Source organism: Pyrus communis, chromosome 15, assembly GCF_041283825.1.
Source record: "Pyrus communis isolate YQ-2024b chromosome 15, ASM4128382v1, whole genome shotgun sequence".
NCBI classification, from domain to species: domain Eukaryota; kingdom Viridiplantae; phylum Streptophyta; class Magnoliopsida; order Rosales; family Rosaceae; genus Pyrus; species Pyrus communis.
The window spans coordinates 26,261,728-26,284,989 of NC_142579.1; the positions used below are offsets into that span (position 1 = coordinate 26,261,728).

Consider the following 23,262-nt stretch of genomic DNA (forward strand, 5'->3'; position numbering starts at 1 on the left):
AAAGAGGGCAAGGTCGATAGATACTCGGATAAGCCAGCTATACAGCCTGGAAGGAATGTAGACATCGACGAAGAACTGCCGACCAAGACAATCCAGATCAAGGACATCTTCGCCGAATTCGAACACTTAGGGGCCACCAACAACTCCAAGAAAATGAAGATCTAGCAAACTCTACTAGTCTCTCAGGTCCAGGCATTCAACACCCAAACCTGGCCCATCGTTGGCTTCACCGAGTAGGATGCTGAAGACGTTGACTTTCCACATGACGACGCATTAGTGGTATCCTTCCAACTAGCCCACTCTATAGTTGACATAATGATGGTTGACAACGCAAGTGTGGTTAACCTACTTCAGCTCTCAGTAATTCAGATAATGGGCTTGAAAATACAATCATATGCCGAGCAGAGGTACTCACCATATTCAACTGACACACCTCGATTGTCATCGACAACATTACACTTGACGTGAGAACATTGCTTGTTGTCTCAAAGCAGATGTTCACAATTATAAGTGAGTCGTGTCCCTATAATGGGATTTTAGATCGAGCTTGGCTGATAACATTGGACATTGTAACCTCCGTCAAGTATCAAAAAATTCAATTTAACATCCCGAGATGAGGAGTTAGAGAAATCAAGTTTAACCAGGCCACATCTCGATGATGCACTGTGTAAGTACTGAAGGAGTAAAAAAAGAAGACCTTGACCCCCGTAGAGGCTACCGAGGTCCAAAGGGACGACAAAACTACCAAATAGCAATTACAGCAAACGGATCAAGAAGATGGTGTCTAAATCAACGCGCTAGCAGACGAGACGGGATGAAAACCCAAAGAGGACGCCGAGCACATCATTCTTGATCCTCAGCAGCCAGAGAAGACTGTTAAAATCAGCTCATATCTGAGCCCGAAGGAAAAGGAAGAACCCTTAGGGCAAATCATGACGTCTTCGCATGGTCACCTTCCAACATGCCTGGCATCGACTCCAAGATAGCTTGCCGCAAGCTGCACGTTAACCCCACTGCCAAACCGGTGTTCCAAAAGAAGAGACATTTCGCACCCAAATGAGTGGCGATCATCGAAGCTGAAATCGACAATCTATTAGAGGCTGGATTTATTGAAAAGTTAGGAGACTCAGCATGGCTTGCCAACGTCATGCTAATAATGAAGAAAGAGAAGAGCAAATAGAGGGTTTGCGTATACTACACTGACCTCAACAAAGCATGCCCAAATGATCCTTATCCAGTTCCCCGAATCGATCTACTAGTAGATTCAACTTCCAAGAACCAGCTGCTCGGTTTCTTGGACGCAAACTCCGGCTACAAATAAATAGCCATGCACGAGCCCAACAAGGAGAAAACCGCATTCATGATCGAGCAAGGCATCTACAGCTACAAGGTCATGCCTTTTAGCCTCAAGAATGCGGGAGCCACTTACCAACGATCAGTAAACATGATGTTCAAGAAGCAAATTGGAGTAACCATGAAGGTCTATGTCGATGACACTATAGTGAAGGGAAAACAGCGATTAGTCCATATCGGCAACTTGGTGAAAACTTTCGACATTCTTAGAAAGTACAAGATGAAGCTCAATCCCACTAAATGCACATTTGGAGTATCTTCAGGCATATTCTTAGGGTACCTAGTAACCCAACGAGGAATTGAAGAACATCCCAAGAAGATTTGAGCAATCCTAGAGATGAAGTCTCAAACTTCCTTAAAAGAGATCTAGAGCTTGATCGGATGAGTAGCACGCTCAATCGATCGATGAAGACTTTTTTCAAAGCAATCAGGAAGGCACAATGAGACAAATGGGATGATGAATATGAAAAAGCTTTCCAAGACCTGAAGAAGTATCTTACATCACCTCCCTTACTATCCAAACTGGAAGCAGCAAAGGACTTATACATCTATTGAGCATTCTTTGAAATAGTAGTGAGCTCTGCCCTCATACGAGAATAGTTGGGGGTCCAACTGCAAGTATTCTACACTTCTAAAGCTCTTCTTGATGCGGAAACTAGATATCCAAAGATCGAGAAATTAATTTTGGCAGTAGTTGTTGCAGCTCAAAAGCTCATACCATATTTTCAAGCTCACACAATCATCATCATAACTCACTATCCTCTACGATCAATCCCACATAGTCTAGACGCTTCTCAACGAGTGATAAATGAGCGTTGGAACTTGGCCAATACAGCTTAGTTTACCGACTCCGCATGGCGATAAAGGCCCAAGCCTTGGCGGACTTTATAACAGAATTCACGCCTAGCCTAGGCGACGTAACAAAGCTACCCAATGACACCCCAGAGGCAACCGAGCATGCCCTAGCCATGCCTGCTTCACCTGATAGAGGCTTCTGGCATTTGCATGTCGACGGTACATCTAACTACAAGGGCTTCGGCGCAGGCGTGGTCCTTGTCAGCTTAGATGGTTCGATGCTCGAGAGGGCAATCACTCTAAGGTTCAAAGCATCCAATAATGAAGCAAAGTACGAAGCCTTGCTAACAAGCCTCCAAATGGAAAAAGACTTAGCGGTGAAAAGCTTGCAATTCATTCTGGTTCCCAACTAATCACCAGCCAAACTATAGGGAAGTACACGTCAAAATATCCAAAGACAGTACAATACCTAAAGAAGGTATGAAAGTAACTTGAGGCGTTTCAAACTTACACTCTCACTCAAGTTCCGTGGGCAGACAACACCTACGCGGACTTGCTAGCCGGCTTAGGCTCCGCCCTCGACCACCAACTCAAACGCTTTATTCTGGTGAAGTATCTAGACCAACCAAGCATAGAAGTAGAGCCAACAGCCGAGGTGTCACAGGTTAGTACAACTACAAACTGGCAAGATTCCATTATAAACTACCTGGTCAATGTCACACACATCTATCAATTACGACCCTTCTTTTGAGAAAGGAATACCCTTTTATTCTACCATGAAAAAAATGAAATTTGAGGATTTGTGTGTTTATTTGATTTTGCAACTGCACCTAGGTCGATCCCTAGATTGCCTATGTACCCCTTTGAGAGATCAAGTCACTCACAGTTCTTTTGATTTGGTTTGGGTTTTTGGTGCATGAATGACCCACTAAAAGGATTTGGTGTTTTGGTTTATTTGGGTGAATTTAGTTGAATAAACTAAGGATTCAATTTTGTGTTTGGGCTTTGCAGTTGCATCTAGAATATGGTACTAGACTGCCTACGTATCCTTAATGGAACCAAAACGACGTAGTTCGTTGAATTGGCGTTTGTTTGGTTTTTGTACTTTATGCAGTTTCAGCTCGTGTAGGTAATGAGCATTTGAAATTTAATGCAGCTTTGTGTCATTTGATATTTGATATGGCTTCGTGCCATTTGGTATTTGATACGGCTTCGTGCCATTTGAAAATTGATGCGACTTTGTGCTATTTGAATTTTGAAGCGGCTTCATGCCATTTGGAAATTGATGCGACTGTGCCATTTGACCACTTCAAGAATTTGACTAATTTTTTTAACGTAGTGTTAGTCCATCGAGCTTTGTGCTTTTGGATGTTTCACGTCTACGGAGTTTGAAGTGGTTCAAAACTGTCTCCATGATGTCGTTGGGGGAAGAGGATTCTCTCCGGATCCACTTTGTGGGGACCTTCACATCCTAACCATTCATCTTACATCGTGTGTCAGTTTTCATCAGATACTATTTGTGTTTAATTTTAAATAAAATAAAAAAAGTCAACTGATTTCTGACTGCACGATACATGATGAATGGTTAAAATGTGAAGATTCCTAGGATTTCCACAAAATGGATGCAGATGGAATCCAATTTCACCGTTGGGCTTTGCCCATTTATTTTGGCCCAAGTTATATTTTATAAGGTCCAAAATTCATAGAGCCCGTAGCTTTCCCTAGGTTGCCACATGGGCAGCTGCAATTCCCAATTAATTAAGAGCTTTGCAGGCTTTTTGTTTCTTCTCTGTGTAGTGTAGACTTGGATTTCCAGGTCCAAGCAGGACTCACGTGGCGTCAAGAAAAGCAAGCCACATTGCTTTTAATTTACTTTTGACATTACAAAAGCAGATTTTTGGTCGCAGCTCCTTTCCTTTGAGTTTTAAACTCAATTTTTTCCTTTTGCTTTTAACTTGTAGCTTCATGTTTTTAATTTAACTTTAGCTACCACGAGCATTAAAGGTGGGCATGGGCCAGGCCTGGCCCAAATTTGGAGGAACCTGGCCCTACTCGTTATAAACTGTAACGAGGCGGGCCGGGCCGGGTAGAGAGATTTTGAGTTTTGGAACTGGACCTAACTCGGACCGTTTCAAACGGGCCGGTCCAAGGCAGGTTCATGAGTCTAACTCTATTTTGCTTTTTCTTTTTTTCAAAAATACGTTTTTATAAACTGCACAGCAGCATTGCAGCAACACAGACGTTTTCAAAAATTACAAAAGCTACCTCAAGCCTCAAGCTTCTACATAAACATTAAAATCGGAATAACATCCACATTAACATCTGCAATAACATTAAACGTCCAACATCACTCCATTCCAAGAGTGCAAGACAATTGCACAGCAATTGCACATATTGCACATCATTTCTATGTAGTTGCACAGATTGAACACAGATTGCACAGATTGAACACAGAGATCACCTAGCCTATTCCTGTATCCTTGAACGGATTAATTAAATAGAGCAGTAAGCATAGAATTATTTCTATCTATATATCAAGAATCAGACCCACCACATTATCATTTCTATATTCAAGATATCAAGAGTTCAATATATTACAATGGTAACAACGTAAATTTTATATATTCAAGAGTTTAAGATATCAAGATATTATGATTATATTCCTACTCATACTTACATCTAAAATCTTAATTCATATTCAACCAATCAACACAATGAAAACCAATGAACAATTTAATCCATCTCAAATCTCACCAAAAATATATGACATACCACAGAACTACATAAGCAAGCCAACCCAATGGCATTGAATTCCAATACTAACAGATTTATTGACCATGTTTCCATAACTTAAGCTTCAAAGAGGCTGCTGCATATTCCTGCTGGTTCTCAGGAATGAGATCTTTCCCGCGGTGGGGGTGAACGGCTGAATATCAACAATACAAATATACTCAAAAGAGTGCTAGTATGTGTAATATGTTCACATATAAATACAACTTTGACAAATCATGCAAACCAAAATAAATCATGCTAAAAGAGATGAACTACGTCGATGGTCTCTGGCATTTAAACACCCACTTGAACATAATTTCATTAACACATTAGAACACCCCTACACCTCTGAAAAATCAAAGATCATAAAATCGACCACGAAAGAAACAAGTACTAAAGTAACTAAACTCCTTATGCTTTCAAAACTATGGTTAATTAATCCTCATCTAATTTCAGAAAGCAATTAATTCACCCAAAAAAAAAAACATACAATAACCCCAAAATTGAATACATAAACCAAAAGGCTGATCATTTCTTAGGGTTTCAAATCCAAAAGTATTTCATCTAAGCACCCTAAATTATTATTCTAAATCTAAAATATTATTCAAAAAAGAAACTAAAATCATCAAAATTGACTAAAACAAGAAAACCCACTACAAATCAAAGATAAGATCAGCTAACCACTACAAAGTGGCTGCAACAACGATCAGTAAAGGTTGATTGCACTGACGCATGAGAGATGGAGGAGAGGGAAAGAGATGGAGCGAGAGGGAGGAATAAAGAAGCAGCTGTGATTTTGGAACCTTGGCTTGGACTCCTGTAGAACCTAGGGTAGAAACTAACGGTTGAGATTGAATGATATGATAGGTTATCATTCAATCTCAGCCCTTCATTATAATTAGAAACAGGTTAGTCCGAGTACCCGTTTTTATCCCGCCCCGTAAATGAAAAGGACCCGGCCCGGCCCACCCCGTTTGTTCTCTAAAATATTAAGAATTGGCCCGTACCTGCCCCGAACCATGATTACCCGCCTGGACCTGCCGTTTGCCCACCCCTAACGAGCATGGTTCTCCAGACTTTGCGAAAAGGCTTATCTTTTCTTTGTCTTTGTATCAATTCTTCAGGAGAGATTTTTTAGTGTGATCAAAATACGAAATGGTACATTACGTGTCATTCTACAAATAGTAGAATATGTATGTTAAAAAGTTAATAATTTAAAAAAGAAAATTTCCCACCACTTATACAAAAACATGTCATGTATCACCCGTATTCTGATCACAATAAAAATTTTCTCATCCTCCAGCAACTTGAGAAGACAGCTTCTTTTATTCTCTATAGTTTTCTTTTGCAGACTTTTGAATCTCAATTTTTATCTTCTCATTCGAATTCCTAGCAGAAAAGGCTTTTGGTGGAATTCTTATATAAAGAGCTGGCCTCCATGTCTTGTACTCGTGAGCAAGAAAAAGGACACCAACTAGAATTTGCGGAGAGAGCATGTTCTTTCTTCTTGAGGTGCATCAGTTGATTGGTACATGATGCTTTCTGGCTGTCTGTTTTTTTTTTTTTTTTTGTAACGGGAACACAAGTGGTACACCACGTGTTTTAATAGAAATATTGAGAAGTTTTATTTTTTAAGTTATTAACTTTTTAGCACACATATTCTTCTATTTGTATAGTGACACATGGTGTATCATCCCATGTACCGGTGATCATGCTCCATATGCATGTTTCCAAGAAATTATGGTCACAAGGTGTGCTTGTTGCTGCCTATCTTATCAACAGGCTACCAGGTTGAGTTTTAAGGTTTAAATCACCCTATGAGGTTCTTAAGGGAAGAATCATTGATTTATCACTTTTATAAGTGTTTGGATGCCTTTGTTTTGTTCATGTCCCAATCCCCCCTTCCCCAATCATGGCAAATTGGACCCCAAGGCTATCAAATGTGTTTTTATGGGATATTCTCCACTCAAATAGGGTACAAATGTTTTAACCCTAACACTAACAAGGTTATTGTATCCAGAGATGTCAAGTTTGAGGAAAATGCTCCCTACATCAACAAGTTATTAGACCGTTCAAGTGAGGGGGAGCATTGGTTTGATTTTTTCCCACTGCCTATTCCAATTAAACATAGAGAAAACTTCACACCTACAAGAAGTGTTTGAGATCAATCTGGGCATGAATCAATGACACCATTCATAGCTGGTGAACCTGTAAAGATGTCATCTCATTCTCATGTGGAATTGCTTCCTTTTGAGGCCACCTCATCCATTTCAACTCGACCTCATACGAGAAGGAATCCAACTTAAGATCATCATCCACCAACCAAGTTATTAGACTATGTAACCTATGTTGCAAGGTATCCACTCATTGATTTTGTATCTTATTCCAAATTGTCTTCTAGTCATGCAGTTTTCCTCAGTGTCATCTCAAGTCACCCTGAACCAAGCTCCTTGCAAGAAGCCAATCTGCACAATGAATGGCAACTTGCCAGCTTTGGATGACAACTGTACATGGAGTATTGTCAAACTCTCTCCGAGAAAAAAAAAACAGTATGCAGTAGGTGGATTTACAAGACTAAGTTCCATTCAAAGGGATCAAATGAAAGACATTTGACTCAAACTTTTAGAGTTGATTAGAAGGAAACATTTACACCAATTGCTAAGATGAACATAATGAGGATGCTCTTATCCTTTGTTATTCATCATGGATGGTCATTGTTCCATATGGATGTTAAAAATACTTTCTTGAATGGAGAACTTGAAGAAAAAGTGTACATAAGGTTACCTGCCTAGCCATCCACAATCCCCCACTACTAACATGATTTGTAAACTCCACAAAGCCATTTATGGCTTGAAGCAATCTCCATGAGCTTGGTATGCCAAGTTGAGTTCAGTGCTTAAAGAAGTGGGTTTCCCTAGGAGCAATGCTAACTCCTCCTTGTTTGGCCGTATAGGTTCAATTGGCAAGTTAGTTGTTCTCATCTATGTTGATCATAACTTGAGATAATATAGATAAAATCAATTCTCTCAAGCTGCACTCCTTTGTAAGTTTGCCATCAAAGACCTTGGACTCTTGAAATACGTTTTAGGTATTGAAATGGCCACCTCACACAAAGGTCCCTCCCTCAACCAATGCAAATATGTCGTGGACTTACTCAAAGAAGCGGACCTCTTGGATTGTAAACTTGCTAGCACCCTACTTGATTGCAAATGGAAAGTGAGTATGGAAAGAGAACCTCTTCACAATGTTAGTTACTACCAAAGGTTAGTAGGCAAGCTCATTTATCTCACTATAACTAGACATGACATCACATTTGCTGTCAATCTGGTGAGTCAATTTATGCATGCGCCCACAACTGATCACATCCATGTTGCTAAGAGGATTCTACGATATCTCAAGGGTTCTATTGGCCATGGCATTTTCATGCAAAATCACAACTTAACCAAGATCATGGGATTCACTAATGCTGACTGGGCAGGGAATGCCCTTGATCACAAGTCCACTATTGGTTATTGCACCTTTGTAGGGGACAATTTGGTCACTTGGAAGAGCAAGAAGCAACCTGTTATTGCTCACTCCAACGCTGAAGCTAAATACAAGGCTATGGCTTCAACTGCTTGTGAATTAATATGGATAAAAAGCCTTCGTCAGAACCTAGGGTTCTCTTACTATGCACCCATGTCTCTGACGCGTGATAATCAAGCAGCAACGTACATTGCTTATAACCTAGTGTTTCATGAGCAAACCAAACATATCGAGGCTGATTGTCACTACATACGTGCACAGGTTTAGTCCAAAGTGATTCATACCATTTACACTCAGTGAAGACCAACTGGCCGATGCTTTTACCAAAGCCTTAGCCTCCATTCAATTTTAGCACTTACTTGGCAAGCTTGGCTCTATTAATCCTCTTGATCTAGCTTAAGGGGGAGCATTGGGAGACAGCTGGTTGTAAACATTGTAAAGGTTGTAAACTTTTTCTCTCATGGTTTTTGCTTATGCTTGACTAGCATAGCAACAGTACAAGTCTTTTCTTTCACCTTCAATAGCCCGCAACCCCTAAGTCTTTCTTATTGACTTTGTAGTGTATATCTTCTTAATTTAAGGGATGTTGTTCCCTTAGTTATTGCTACTTAAAAGACTTGTCTTGTAATCTCATTCTTCACATAATGAAAAGTATACTTTCTTCATTTTTCCACATTGGAGGAGGGTGAGAGATTGGGAAAGGATTTAGGGTTGCTTCTTTAGAGTCCCCACCTCCATTTTTGCTTCGGGGAATGGGAGAGGTTGAACATCCAAGGTGCTTCTTTTTCTCCTACAAAGCCGAGAGAAACCAAACAAAGGAAGATTAAAAGGATGGATTTACACCTTTAAATGCTTTGTTGCTTTCCCTTGCAGTGTATCCTCTTCTATGTTTGCCTTCGTCTCGTTGAGTTCCCACAACACTTCGCTCTTTCTTTGATTTCTCTCCAACTCTCAAGATTTCTACTGTCTATTCTTTCTTCTTTTCCTTTTTTTTTTCTTTTTTTGACAGAGGCAAGTCTTGTTATTGACTTTATCGCAAATGGTCCCTAAGTTTCAAAAATCAATAAATTTGGTTCTTGACTTTCACTACCGTACATCAATTTATTCCCTTCGTTAATGTGGTCTCACTAATCCAATTATATGGCTCAACGTGGATTAACTATAAGAAACTATTTTTTTTTTAAGAGTGAACCAAAAGAAGAGTATTCTGCGCTGGCATTTTTCTCACATCCCACAACCTCAATTGGAAAAAAAAATTCAACCTAAATTCAATAAAATCAAATCCAAATTTGATAAGATTTAGGATTATAACCAACTAGAGAGAATGAGGAGTGAGTTCAGGATACCAGGTACTTTAGTGGTGTCATGGTGCCTTCCTTTTCCTTATAGTTAATCCATGTGGCGCCATATGATTAATGGGACAAAAAATATTGACGAAACTTTAACGGTATGATTAAATTGATGTGCAGTATTGAAAGTCAGAGACCAAATTTATCGATTTTTGAAACTCAGAGACCAAAATAAGGAGTTAGATCAATGTCAAGGACCATTTGCAATAAAAAGCCTTATTTTGTGTAATCCACGTGTCACCATTTCATTGGATTTGTGGGTCCCACATACAAACTAACAGAATAGTTTGATGTTAAAAATGTTTTCCTTCTTAACAAAAAGGAAGAAAGCTGTTGGGTATAGATAGGTGTTCACTATTAAGCATAAAGCAGATGGTTCTATTGACTGATACAAAGCCATATCAGTTGGTAAGGGTTATACTCAAACCTATGAGGTGGACTATCAGGAGGCTTTTGCTCATGTTGCCAAACTTAATATTGTGCGTGTTCTTCTATCCTTAGCAATAAATTATAATTGGCCCCTATTGATGTTTGATGTTAAGAATGTTTTCCTTCATGGTGATCTCAAGGAGGAAGTTTATATGGATCTCCCACCTAGTATCGGAATATCTCCTGGAAAATGTGTTGTGTGTAGATTGCGAAAAACTTTGTATGGTTTGAAACAATCTCCTAGAGCTTGGTTTAGGAGGTTTACAAGTTCAATGAAGAAGTTTAGGTATTTCCAGAGTCATTCAGATCATACTTTGTTTCTAAAGCGACAAAATGGTAAGCTAACTGCATTGATTATTTATGTTGATGACATGATAGTTACTGGTAATGATCAGAAAGAGATACAAAGCCTTCAAAAGTATCTAGCTATTGAACTTGAGATGAAAGAATTGGTGAATTGAAGTATTTTCTTAGAATTAAGGTTGCACGATCCAAGCATGGTATTTTTCTATCTCAACGAAAGTATATTCTTGATTTGTTAGCTGAAACATGTATGTTAGATTGCAAACCTGTTGATACTCCAATTGAGCAGAATCATCTTATGGGCTTACTTTTGGATCAAGTTCCTATTCATAAGGAGCATTATCAGAGGCTTGTGGGGAGATTAATTAATTTGTCTCAAACTCGCCCTGACATTGCTTATGTAGTTAGTGTAGTAAGTTAGTTTATGCACTCGCTCAGTGAAGCCCATATGGATGCAGTAATCCATATTTTGAGGTACTTGAAGATGGCTCCTACCAGAGGCTTGGTTTTCTCCAAGAATGGTCATTTGAATATCGAAGGGTATACAAATGCCGATTGGACAAGTTCTATCACTGACCAACGATATACATCTGGATACTTTATGTTTGTGGGTGGTAATCTAGTTACTTGGAGAAGCAAGAAACAAAAAGTGGTGGCTAAGTCTAGTGTTAAAGTTGAGTTCCGTGGTATATCTCATGGTGTATGTGAGTTGTTGTGGTTGAAGAAATTGTTGAGAGATCTTGGATTTAAACCCAAGGGTGCTATGAAACTCTATTATGATAACAAGGCTGCTATTGAGATTGCTCATAATCCAGTGCAACATGATCGAACAAAACATGTGGAGATTAATCGACATTTCATCAAGAAAAAATTGGATGCTGGAATTATTAGGTTTCCATTTGTGGGATCTGAAGATCAACTTGCTAATGTGCTTACTAAGGTTGTGTCTAATAGTGTGTTTTCCAACTCGCTTGACAAGTTGGGCATGCGTGACATCTTTGCTCCAACTTGAGAGGAAGTGTCGCTAGTTATATATTAGTTAAAGTGTGAATAGTAGTCTATCAAATATTGTCATATATATTTTTGGTATTTACCATGTTTAATTTAACTCTTGTTAGATTTAGCTCACTTCTCATCTTCTTAGTATAGATAATATCGTTTATTCAAAACACAAAAAATATAAAATAATGAAAACCATAGTCATATTTTACAAAATACTAAGGAATCGGATCAAACTTGGACAAATTGATTCCTGCTAATCGCACTGAAGGTGTAGACATACTATTTGATAGATATATAGACCATTACATCTCAAGCTTAACCCAAGATTAATAATAAACTTAATAAAAAATGAAAATGTAAAGTAAAACCAAGCACTGAAGGTGTAGACATACTATTTGATAGATATATAGACCATTACATCTCAAGCTTAACCCAAGATTAATAATAAACTTAATAAAAAATGAAAATGTAAAGTAAAACCAAGAACTCATACTAAAAGATTGAATTTCAATTTTAATCCCGTTTTGTGCAAAGAACTGAAAAAGACAAAGCAAAATAGAAAAATACCAAACACACAAAAATTAGCTTTACAAGGGAAACCCTCAAAGAGGAAAAACCCTTGGGCAGGATTGCCAGTAATAATCCACTAAGAAAAAGATGAAGAGTTTACAAGATTCATACAAGACCCGAGTACACAACCTTGCGAGCCTTGTCCTCTCAATCTTGAACGTTTCATACACACAACAGGGTTGCACACAGTTGGATTTGAACAAAGTGTAGAACAACTTCCTTTGCTTACTCAAATGCAATATGGATATTTTGCGTTGCAAAAGATGTCATCATTTGAGTGTGAAGGACCTATTAAATAGGTGACATTACACACTTTTCTTTGACTAGAAAGTCCTTCCTCAATGGAATTGGATTCCATCCGGATCTTAGGATCCTTACATCTTAGTCATTCATTGTGTATTTTGTGGTTAGAAATCATTTGACTTTTTTTATTTAAAACTAAACATAAAAAGTATCTGACGAAAATTGGCCGCACGATGTACAATGAACGGATAGGATGTAAGAATCCCTAAGATCCCTACAAAGTGAATCCGGAGAGGATCCTCTTCCTTCCTCAATTAATCTTGACGTCCAATCTCTTTATTTTCTCCAGCAATCACTTGATGTGATTGCCATCATCCTTGACTGACCAATCTAATTCTAAAAGGCTAGACTAATAAAACTAATTGACATGAGATCTTGTATGATAATTATAAGATCAATTACATACTCAATTAAATATAAATTACAATTTGTCTAGAAAATAAGCCAAATTAAATCACATTTACAAAAAATAAAAGGGAAAATAACAAGAACTTGTTCAATAAACCACAATCTTTTGTATACATATAAACAATTTCCCCCAAATCAATAAGCCAGAAAACCATGCAATAAGAAACAATAGCAGTCAATTTGCCCCTGCCATGCCATCAATGCCATCAATAGTCTTCCCTTTCAAAACATCAATAAAGAAATATAAGACCCAACAACTTTGCATGAAAGAACCATGAACTGAAGGACATTCGAATCCATAATGCTATTGTTACCGGAAAAAAAAATAGAATCCATAATGCTAAAACGAAATCAGAAAAAACTGATGAGAGGTGACGAACAGTCTTGTTCGTACCTAATTTTCTGGAGCTGTGGTGATTGGATTGACCTTAACTTTATTATGTTACAGTAATCGACCAGACGAACAACTTTCGCGAAGGACACTTTCCGATTTGAGCTACAGAAACTAAAGTTTTGGGGTTCTGACCAGATATGACGAGTTTTTGGCTGTTTTATAACAAAAAAGACGAAACGAAGAACGAGATCAACATACCATAAGACCAAAGGGTTGTGTCGGCATTCCAAAGTAGGAGCTGTCCGCATTTCAAAGTAGGAGCTCTCGGCATACTAAAAACAAAGATAAGGATGTCTCAGGCTAAGACTCCTAGTCATGACTCAGGATATGGAATGAGAAGAATTTGTCTGGAAGAAGACAAAAAAAGAGAGTTGTCTCGTTGCTGTTGGAAAGAATTTGGTAAATAGATTGAAATATAATTGGGCTGGTCCCTATTGATCTTACTTGCTGGCCTAAAAATATGAGCAAAAGCGTAGAATTGTTGTTAAATATAGTGTGATGCCACCATATGAGTGTATGAGGAAACACTTCGGTGACAACAATTGAATTTCAAGTGAAAAAATTTTAGGGTAGTGAAAAGTTTTCTTCATGCATGAACGTGTTGTCGAATAAAAAATTATATATATAAAGGTATGTTTTATCCTTAGAACAACACACCAGATCAAAAATTGAAGTGATACATTACTTCCATTTCACTTCGATTTCTAGCAAAGGTTCTCTTTCACTTTTACCTATTTACCACAAGAATTGGGTTGAACTTATTTGATCCAAATCCCTTTTGTAAATATAAGAAATTAACTAAAATAATTCATAAGTCACAATGTAAATAAAGATGCAGCTCAATGAAATTAATCTAACCACCACGGGGTGGCCCATGGTTGGGGATGAATTTTAAGTCCGTATTATACACGGCACGTCCTGTGTTTGATTCCTACATTGGTGAATCACATGATGGTGCTCAAAGGAAAACTGAAATGATTATGTGAGTCTTCCCACCCCCGAAAGAGTGAACTGTCGTGGTGAAGCCACCAACTGGTTCCTTTTTTAATTTTAATTACAAGTCTTCACAATTACAAAGTGTGCCTCACAAAAAATATATGAGAAATGATAACACAAATATACTTCGTTTTCTCTTTATACACATCTACTCATGTTTAACACAAAATTATATGAGAAATGATGACACAAATGTAAGAGGATAAAAAGAACGTGTGATAATCAGCTCCTCCCTATATACTAATGTATATGAATGATGAGTAAAATATTTGAGCTTGATATTTGTCATGGCTGAAGTATGAATGGAATGATGAAGTGCTTGACTGGTTAGACACTTATACTACTTGGCAAACTTTAAGAGGAACTTTCCTCTTCCACGCCGAAAGTAGCAAGACATGCCCCATGAGTCAAGTTTTAAGCAAAATAATATGCATGTTATAGTCTTCGCAAGTGGTTTGTGTTGTTTGTGGTTTTTGTGGAACAAGACACTAATAAAAGAGAGACAAATCCAAGCAAATAAAAGTAAAGTTACAAAATTTCAAGCAAAACCCAATTTGATCAAATGAGGCATTTAAAAAGAGAATATTAACCTTTTGTTGTTCACTTGTGTGTTGTAGGATTTTCAATTTTTTTAAGTACCCAAAGATACGTAATGCAGATAAATATTTGATAACTAAATTTGATTTATTGATTTAAATTGAATGACCGAAGAAATTTAACATGTCGACATAAAATAACTATAAAGGTACTCACGAAAAATGGGTAGAATTCCAAATCAATTGTGTAAATTGGGATTCCAACTGCTGAAACAAGCAATGCCTAAATTGGTTTCTTATCAGAAAACCCTAGTTCCAATTGAAAAGTAACAACCATGAATTTCTCATGCATTTTTGTCCATTTTTCCCTTTTTCTTTCTTTCTTACTGTGGAAAAAAGTGTAGTGCCATCGTCTTTTTACCCTTGACCAAAGCCAACCCTGGGCTAAATGCTATTTTTTAGGTTTTATTCCCCCCCCCCCCTAAAAAAAAAACTCAACTCATGCTAAATGTGTGAGCTAAAAGCTAAAATCCAAACAAAAGTCAAATTCCCCCCAGGATTTAGCCCAAAAAATGGTGTGGGCATCACCAGCGGGACCCACCCCATATGGGTATGTCTTTCAGGATTTATTCAATCCAACAGCTGAGATCGAATATAATCAAATCTAACAGTAAAAAAAGATCTAACGGCCCAAATTTAAATCCAATGGCTAAAATAATTTAAAAAAATTCTTTAACTAAAAATTCACCTAAATTTAGTGATTTTTCAATATTTATCGGAATTTAAATATTTTTAGGTTAAAATGTTCATAAAATTAAAGAGTAAATTGCCGATATGCCCCCTGAACTATCACCTAACTTTCGATTTCCCCCCTAAACTTTTTAATTGGAAAATTAAGGATTTAAACTAATTTTTTTGGCCAATTTACCCCCTGCTGTTAATTTTTCATTCATTCCATCCAAATTTTTGTTAAATGGAAGCAAGTGCATAATAAGTGTGGGTAGTTCGGTCGCTTCATTCTTTAAAATAATTGAAAACCTTAGATTTCTAAAATATAAACCTATGCAAATATGTGTGATTCTATAGCTTTTGTGTCTAAACGTCTATTGAAGTGACGCTTTTGTCCACAAAGGAGAGTTATGTGGTGTGCACATGATCAGACTTAAAGTTAATTTGGATGAAATGTATGAAAAACTAACGGTAGGGGGAAATCGGCTAAAAAATTAGTTTAAGTCCTTAAGTTTCCAATTAAAAAGTTTAGGGAGGAAATCGAAAGTTGAGTGATAGTTCAGGGGGCAAATTGGTAATTTAGACTAAAATTAAATTATAATAGTGTACAAAAAAAATTAAAAAATTACTTTAAAAAAAATTAGCCTAAATTTATTATTTAATAATCTCAGGCTAAAAAATTTAAGTCAGTAAGGTTTAATCAAAAAAATTATTTCTGAATTAAAACTAAATTTTTTGAGCTAAAAATTTTAGATTTTAGCTCAAAGCGTGCAACCAGTTATGCATGTACACTAGTTGTATGGGAGAATTCTTTATGAGACATGACATCGTTGCTTGCTCCCGAAGCTTTCGGAATTCAGCTTTTCTAGTGTTTGAATTATAATAATTGAACAACTAACGATGAAACCCAAAAGAGAGAGAAAAAGGACGAAAAAGAAATAAAAAGAGAGAGAAAGAAAGAAAGAAGAAAGCATGGGATAATGGGGCCTCTCTCTCTCTCTCTCTCGGCTGTATTGTTGTAGGATTCCACTCACGCATACGCAGATGCATCCACACGTTTACATATCCATTCACCACCGAAATTCCAAACAAAGAAAAGAAACCCTTGTTATTTATGATCATACTTCACTCCTCTCCTCTCAACACTTCACAAAAACTTGAAAGACAACACAAACTCTAAAATTCTTCTGGATCCAAAGCTTTTAACCATGAACATGTTCTCCTCCAAAGAAATGCCCTCTCCGTCGTCGCTGTTCTCTGCCTACGCCTCCATGGCGGCCTCGATGATGCTATTTCGGTCCATGGCCAACGAGCTCATTCCTCATCCGGTTAGGGGCTACCTTTTATCTACCATCAGATACATTTTCAAGACTCATTCCCCTCAACTCACCCTAGTCATAGAGGAATCGAATGGAATATCGCGCAACCAAGTCTATGCAGCTGCAGAGATTTATTTGTGCACAAAGATCAGCTCCAACACCGAGAGGATCAGAGTTAGCAAGAGCCCCAAGGGGAAGAACTTGACAATCCGACTCGAGAAAGGCGAGAAGTTGGTCGATTTCTATGAAGGGATTCAACTCAAATGGAGGTTTGTTTGTACAGAATCACAACAGGGGAACCGTAATGATCCATTTTCTCCTCCGAGGTCCGAAAAGCGCTACTTTGAGCTAACATTCCACAAGCAGTACAGAGAGAAAGTTTTGGATTGTTATGTGCCTTATGTTCTTGAAAGGGCCAATGCAATGAATGATGAAGAAAGGGTTTTGAAGATGTACACACTGAATTCAAACCCTTACGATGGCATCAAATGGGAATCCATCAATCTCGAACACCCTGCAACATTTGAGACTCTGGCCATGGACCAAAAGCTCAAGAATGCGGTTATCGATGATCTTAACAGGTTTGTCAGGAGGAAGGAGTTCTACAAGAAAGTAGGAAGGGCGTGGAAACGAGGGTACTTGCTGTATGGTCCTCCGGGCACTGGAAAATCGAGCTTGATCGCAGCCATGGCTAATTATCTCAAGTTTGATGTCTACGACTTGCAGCTCACTAACATATTTCGGGAGTCGGACCTGAGAAACGTGCTGCTGGGCACCGCGAACAGGTCAATTCTTGTGATTGAAGACATCGATTGTAGCGTTGATTTTCCCGATCGTCAACATACAGATGGAAGAAAGCAGCATGATGCACAGGTTTGCCATCCTAGTGCTTTGCTTTCTTATATAAAATTGTTGAGTTTGATGCTTTGAATTGATCTTTGTGATTTGGTAAATCTTGATTTGGGTTAATTAGCATTTGATTGGTTATTTAGCATGTAACTAACAACTAGCTTAGCACTACATTTCAACCAACCCTACCTCACTCTTAGTTTTTGAATCAAAGGGGGAAAAGCACCAGCACCCACATAGTTAGGTAGGAAGTTGCTCTTTTTTATATTTCCCTTGACGACTCTTTTTACCCCATTGGATTGGAAGGAAAATCGATTGTTTTTTTGTATTCTACATTGCACCGGTGTGAATGAATTTTGATAGTCCTAATCCAAGCGTTTTAAATACTGATACATACACCGGTGTATTATCAAGAATCCATTTTTTTTTCTCCGGCTTTAACCCTGGAAAACGCACTCCTCAGTACAAGAAGTTTAGCTAACACATCTTTGGCTTCCAGCAGGTAACACTCTCTGGACTACTAAACTTCATAGATGGCTTATGGTCTAGCTGTGGAGACGAGAGGATCATAATTTTTACCACTAACCACAAAGAAAGGCTAGACCCTGCGCTTTTACGCCCGGGCCGCATGGACATGCACATTCATATGTCCTACTGCACATTCCACGGATTCAAACTCTTGGCCTCGAACTACTTGGGCATCTATAACCATCACCACCTCTACGGAGAAATCGAAGACTTACTCAAGGAAACGGAGGTAACTCCAGCGCACGTTGCAGAAGAGCTGATGAAGAACGAAGATGTTGATACTGCACTCGAAGGGCTTGTCAAGCTTTTAAAGAGGAAGAAATTGGAAGGCGATGAATGTGAGGCGGAGGCTGAGAAGAAGCCTGCAGCAAAGAGGCAGAAATTGGGAAGCAACACAAGAAATCTGTGAGGAATAACAGAAGAATCGCCACAAAAAGAAGCAGCAACCGTTTGTCCGCTAAAAAACCCATTTTGTATTAAACCAATCATCTGTTTAGAACGAGATTATCTCTAATCCTATTACGAAGAGACTGCTGCTAGATTTTGGGGCTCAGTTTCACTACTAGCATAACATAAATGAGTGCGGTCATGTAAATATTAATGGATAATATTTTCTTTAAGCTCTGTTTTTATGCTGTTGTGAAAAAAGCAGAAGGAGCACGTCTGTGATGCCAAACTCAGCTCATTTCTTCATGCTGCTAAAACAACGTAACCATAATCAAAGAAAAAACAGGTATTAGCAGACGAGTGGATTGCTCGTAAGCCGACGATTGGAGTACTCGTAAGCCAACGTGTGGGGTACTCTTAGGCTGTCACCGGGAATAAGTTCAAAACTAAACTCTTGCCTTCAACAATAATTTACAACCTCCCTGAAGAAATTCAAAACAGGACAATCTTACAGAACATCAACATCCATATTACATGCTACAGGGTTTCTAAACTATTCAAACATGAGTTAGCCTATCTGATGGTGGTAACGAAATCACTAAACTCGCCTCCCCTTGTATACGTCGTCACCTCTTTAATATGTGTGCATCCCACTCTACACATCAAGTTGAGATATCACCACGATACAGAATCTGCCACTCTAGGTAGAGAAGGGGGGGTTCTTTTTCCATATTTCGGATATCCAAATGAGATTGGGCTATTTCTCCATACATATGGAATTTCCGGGAGATCTAGGATACGCTGCTACCTCGGCATGGATGACAAAGACAAACCCTGTAATGAAGAGCAGGAAGGTGGAAGCATATCCTTTCTTGCAGAAAGAGTCTCGATTAGTTCTTCTATTTGATGTGTCAGCATAAATACTTCATCAACGACGTCCTTCGTTACTGAATCTTCTAACATCCTACATACCATTATCTTATAAAATTAGAGGACAAAAAATGAGGACAATGAGCAGAGAGTATACATAGAAATTAATCAGAACTAGACAAACCTTTATCGCATAGCAGACCGGAACACACAATATCGAAAACTTACTTAGCAAGGAGAAAAATGCATTCCTCTTTGTGCTAAGGCCTAGACTAGCATCATTTTTCAAGATGAGCTATGAATAATTTGCACATTTAACCAAACACAAAAAGAGCTGAAATGATAAACTAACCTTGCTTGAGATTCCTCCCTGCTGCTGCGCTGTGAAAATAGCACCTTGATGACAGGATGCAGATCTATCTTTGGTACTGGTTCTTTATTGCCCTCTCTGGCCAAACAATGACCGGTGCCAGACCAAGAATTTGTATTCATGAGAACAATTTGCACCATGGGAGATCTGCTTTTTAGGTCACTAACCACGGTCCTAAAAGATAATTCGTCTTTTGCACACTCAAGTAGTTGATTTGCGAACATACTTTCCAGTGTATACTTCCTGTTTATGAAATAAAACTTTTGAAAATTAAACTTCTCCATGACACACTCAAACAAACTTCAATACTGTAGAGTGAAAAGGAGATGACCACTGAAAACTACAAGGTGGACAAAAGACACAAGTGAGTGATGTGAGTACCCACGGGGGGAGGGGGAAGAGAGATATATATTCATTGTAGTTCACTATATGCTAACCTGAATATGTCCGCTGGCTCACCAACTGGCAGGCCAGTGGAAACATTACATTTAAACAATCGAACTCCACCATCTACAAGTGCACTGCCATTATCACAAGGGTAAGCTCCGAGAAGTGATGAACATTGAGGGCAGAAAAATTCAACCCACTCAACATCTATAGATAGATTGGAGGACCTAACCATAAAAATGTTTTCAAGATACCCATTTAGGAAAGATTCATGGTTTTTCAGGATCTCCGTACTTTTAGTAGGTTTTTGGTCCTCTAAAGAAATTTCAGAAAAACGAAGTCTGCAGCTGTCACCATCATAATTTTGAACATGACTTCCCATATGATTACAGCATCCTGGTGCAGACGCATTTTTTATAGAGCAAACTGATCCTGAGCAGAGATGAGGTACATCCTCACTGTTACTTTCGTCGTTAGCAACTTCACATTTAGATTCTGTAGCAAAATCTTCATTGCATGTGAGATTATTTCCAAGATTAAGTTCTGACTCGGTAAAACCATTGTCACCACTTCCATCTGATTCACTATCGTATCTTCGGCGTTCACCCAAGTCAGGAAATTCAAATCCAACAAGATCATCCTTGCATAGTGTAATATTTGTAGAGTTCACCAAGCAGACACCCTTCACACATGTGTAAGAATTTGCATATCTAACAACCAGCTTCTCACTAATGCCTCCAAATGAACAACAGCAAGCCCCAAACCAGTTATCAGCCACCTCTCGCCAATTGACTGAAGGCATTTCCACAAACTGGCTACATTCATAAATAAAGGTTGAAATATCACAAAGAAACAAGAAAGAGACTTTCAATGGTTAGTTAAGTACAATTTAATGAGCTCAAACAAGAAAACAAATTCTTACCTCAGGGGACTTGCAGTCAACTTAAACGAGCAATTTCTGCAGTAAAAGTGAACTCCAGACGATGATAAACTCTTAACCTCTGAAACCAACCGACCAACCAAGCGTTACATAAAAGAAGTAATTATTTGTTTACAAAAATCACACGAAAAGAAAACAAACAATCCTGATTAAAAAAACAGAGGTACATCATTATGCAGAAACCAAAATAAAGGGCATTAACATAACAAAATGTGCACACTTTTCCACATGACAATTCACGCCCTTACAACAATATCCCAGAAAACTAATGTATTGATCAACAATTACCAACATTGGCCAACTCATTAATCATCGAAAAGGAAAAGACCACAACTTTAATACAACTTTGCTCAATCACTCCATAAAAACACAAAAAATTGTAGTCTTTTTTCTCTGTACATCGTTTTCCCTCCTGCAAAGAAAGCAAATGTACCTACACACATTCAAATACAACTTACAAACAAACAAACATTGAACTAGACCAAACACATTAAGCAATAACCCAGAATCAATGTCTTGAGCAAATATTATCAACATTGGACAACTAATTGAAATCTTCGAACAGACGACAACTTTAATAAGGAATCAAACCATAAAAACACAAAAAAAGCTAGTGTTTTTATTTTACACATCAATTGTTCCTACTGCAAAGAAAACAAATTTAGCTAATACAACAAACATTGAACAAAACCAAACGTATTAAGCAAAAAATCCAACTCACCAGAAGCCAACGAAAGTGGCTTCAATTCGCCCTCCAACGCTTTCTCCTCCCCTCCATCCAAACTGAGTAAAGAATCGAAGCTCAAAACAATAGGGTGATCAACAGGGAGGAGGAGGACGAGCTTGACTTCAATGTGATCGTCTAGGGCACTGAAGCTCACCGGAGAGTCAGCGTCCACCAAAACCCTAGGCATTGGAACCCTAAGCGAGACCTCCTGAGCTTCCTCGGCCCAGCTCACCAGGACCAGAGACTCTGAGGGGGTTATGTGGACGGTGAGCTTCCGGCATTGAGTCGAGGGTTTTGTGCAGGAATCAAATAGGAATAGGCGGAGGATTGGGATGTGAGATTGGGCCTCCCATGTGAACCGCCATTTTCTCGGATTTCCAGCGGTTTGAAGCTCCATGGACATTCTTTTACTGCGGCCAGCTCCAACGAATACAATGGGAATTTTTTAAAATGGGTCTACAACCCCCAATTATTAGGGTTTTTCTTTCACCAAAAAATATTGTAGGGAATTTTTCTTCTCTTTTTTTTTTTTCTTTTTTTTTTTTTTTTGTATTTTTTTTTGTTCAAAGTTTATTCATTACTAAGTTACCAACACAACAACTATACATGATAGGAGGTTCAATTACAAGTCAAGCACAAAATAAGAAATGAGCCCTCCGAGCAAAACATAGCCTAAACAAACAATTGGGCCCAAACATAACAACAAAAAACAAAACAACTAGAAAAAGCCTGCACCACACCGCCATCGATCGGAATCCTCCATCGTGTACCACCATCCCCAGAACATACTAGAGATCTAGCCAACCAATGCCCCATAAGTGGTGGAAATGTAATGAGGATCCTCTCTGGATCCTCTAATCACATATGTTCATCATACATCGTGCAACCAATTTTCGTCAAGTACTGTTTATATTCAATTTTAAATAAAAAAATTTACAATGCTTTCTAACCGCACGATATACGATAAACTGTCATGATTAGAGGATTTCCAAGATCCTCACAAAGAGGATCTGAAAAAGATCCTCATTCGTGGAAAAGAAAACTCCAACCTTCCTGTATCAAACACTAAATAGATCTGAGCCACAAATTGATAAAAACTAGCGTGAAAGAGATCCCACCAGTAGCAATGCCAATAAACGCATACACATGGAAGGTGGTGGTGTTTCCACCGAAGCCGGAGCTGTACGCACCTTCTGAGAGGTTCACGACAAGTCGCGTGAAGAAAAATGGACTGCAAATCTGAAATTGAGTGAGATAGAAAAAGGTTAGAGCCAGGTGCAGTCAATAAGATGGTGAATGAAGAGTTATAGGGAGGTGGACAAGAAACATAGATTGGATGAAGAGGGGATCAGAACATGGAGCACAGGTAGATTAGGTCGAAACATCAAGGACAAAACGCATGCCAATGAGCATGCAGAAAA

General features: G+C 38.4%; 2 protein-coding genes and 1 long non-coding RNA gene across 3 annotated transcripts; 1 reads left to right on the forward strand and 2 right to left on the reverse strand.

Annotated features, from left to right (window-relative positions):
- Positions 1-4,678: 4,678 nt before the first annotated feature.
- LOC148690785 (uncharacterized) lies at positions 4,679-5,744 on the reverse strand. Its single transcript, XR_015956558.1, has 2 exons — positions 5,602-5,744; positions 4,679-5,074 (listed from the first exon to the last, which is right to left on the reverse strand). It is a non-coding gene; the product is annotated as an uncharacterized LOC148690785 (long non-coding RNA).
- Positions 5,745-16,533: 10,789 nt separating this feature from the next.
- Positions 16,534-18,780, forward strand: LOC137742316 (AAA-ATPase At5g17760). The gene is given in 3 exon segments (XM_068482160.2): positions 16,534-17,656; positions 18,135-18,540; positions 18,543-18,780. Coding segments are annotated over 3 exon segments (1,488 nt in total). The 5' UTR covers positions 16,534-16,672; the 3' UTR covers positions 18,641-18,780.
- Positions 18,781-18,982: 202 nt separating this feature from the next.
- LOC137742301 (HECT-like ubiquitin-conjugating enzyme (E2)-binding protein) lies at positions 18,983-22,420 on the reverse strand. Its single transcript, XM_068482135.2, has 5 exons — positions 21,836-22,420; positions 21,097-21,175; positions 20,225-20,989; positions 19,770-20,030; positions 18,983-19,511 (listed from the first exon to the last, which is right to left on the reverse strand). Exons 1-5 carry the CDS (start codon positions 22,242-22,244, stop codon positions 19,352-19,354), a joined length of 1,674 nt encoding a protein of 557 aa, XP_068338236.2. The 5' UTR covers positions 22,245-22,420; the 3' UTR covers positions 18,983-19,351.
- Between the last annotated feature and the right edge of the window lie 842 nt (positions 22,421-23,262).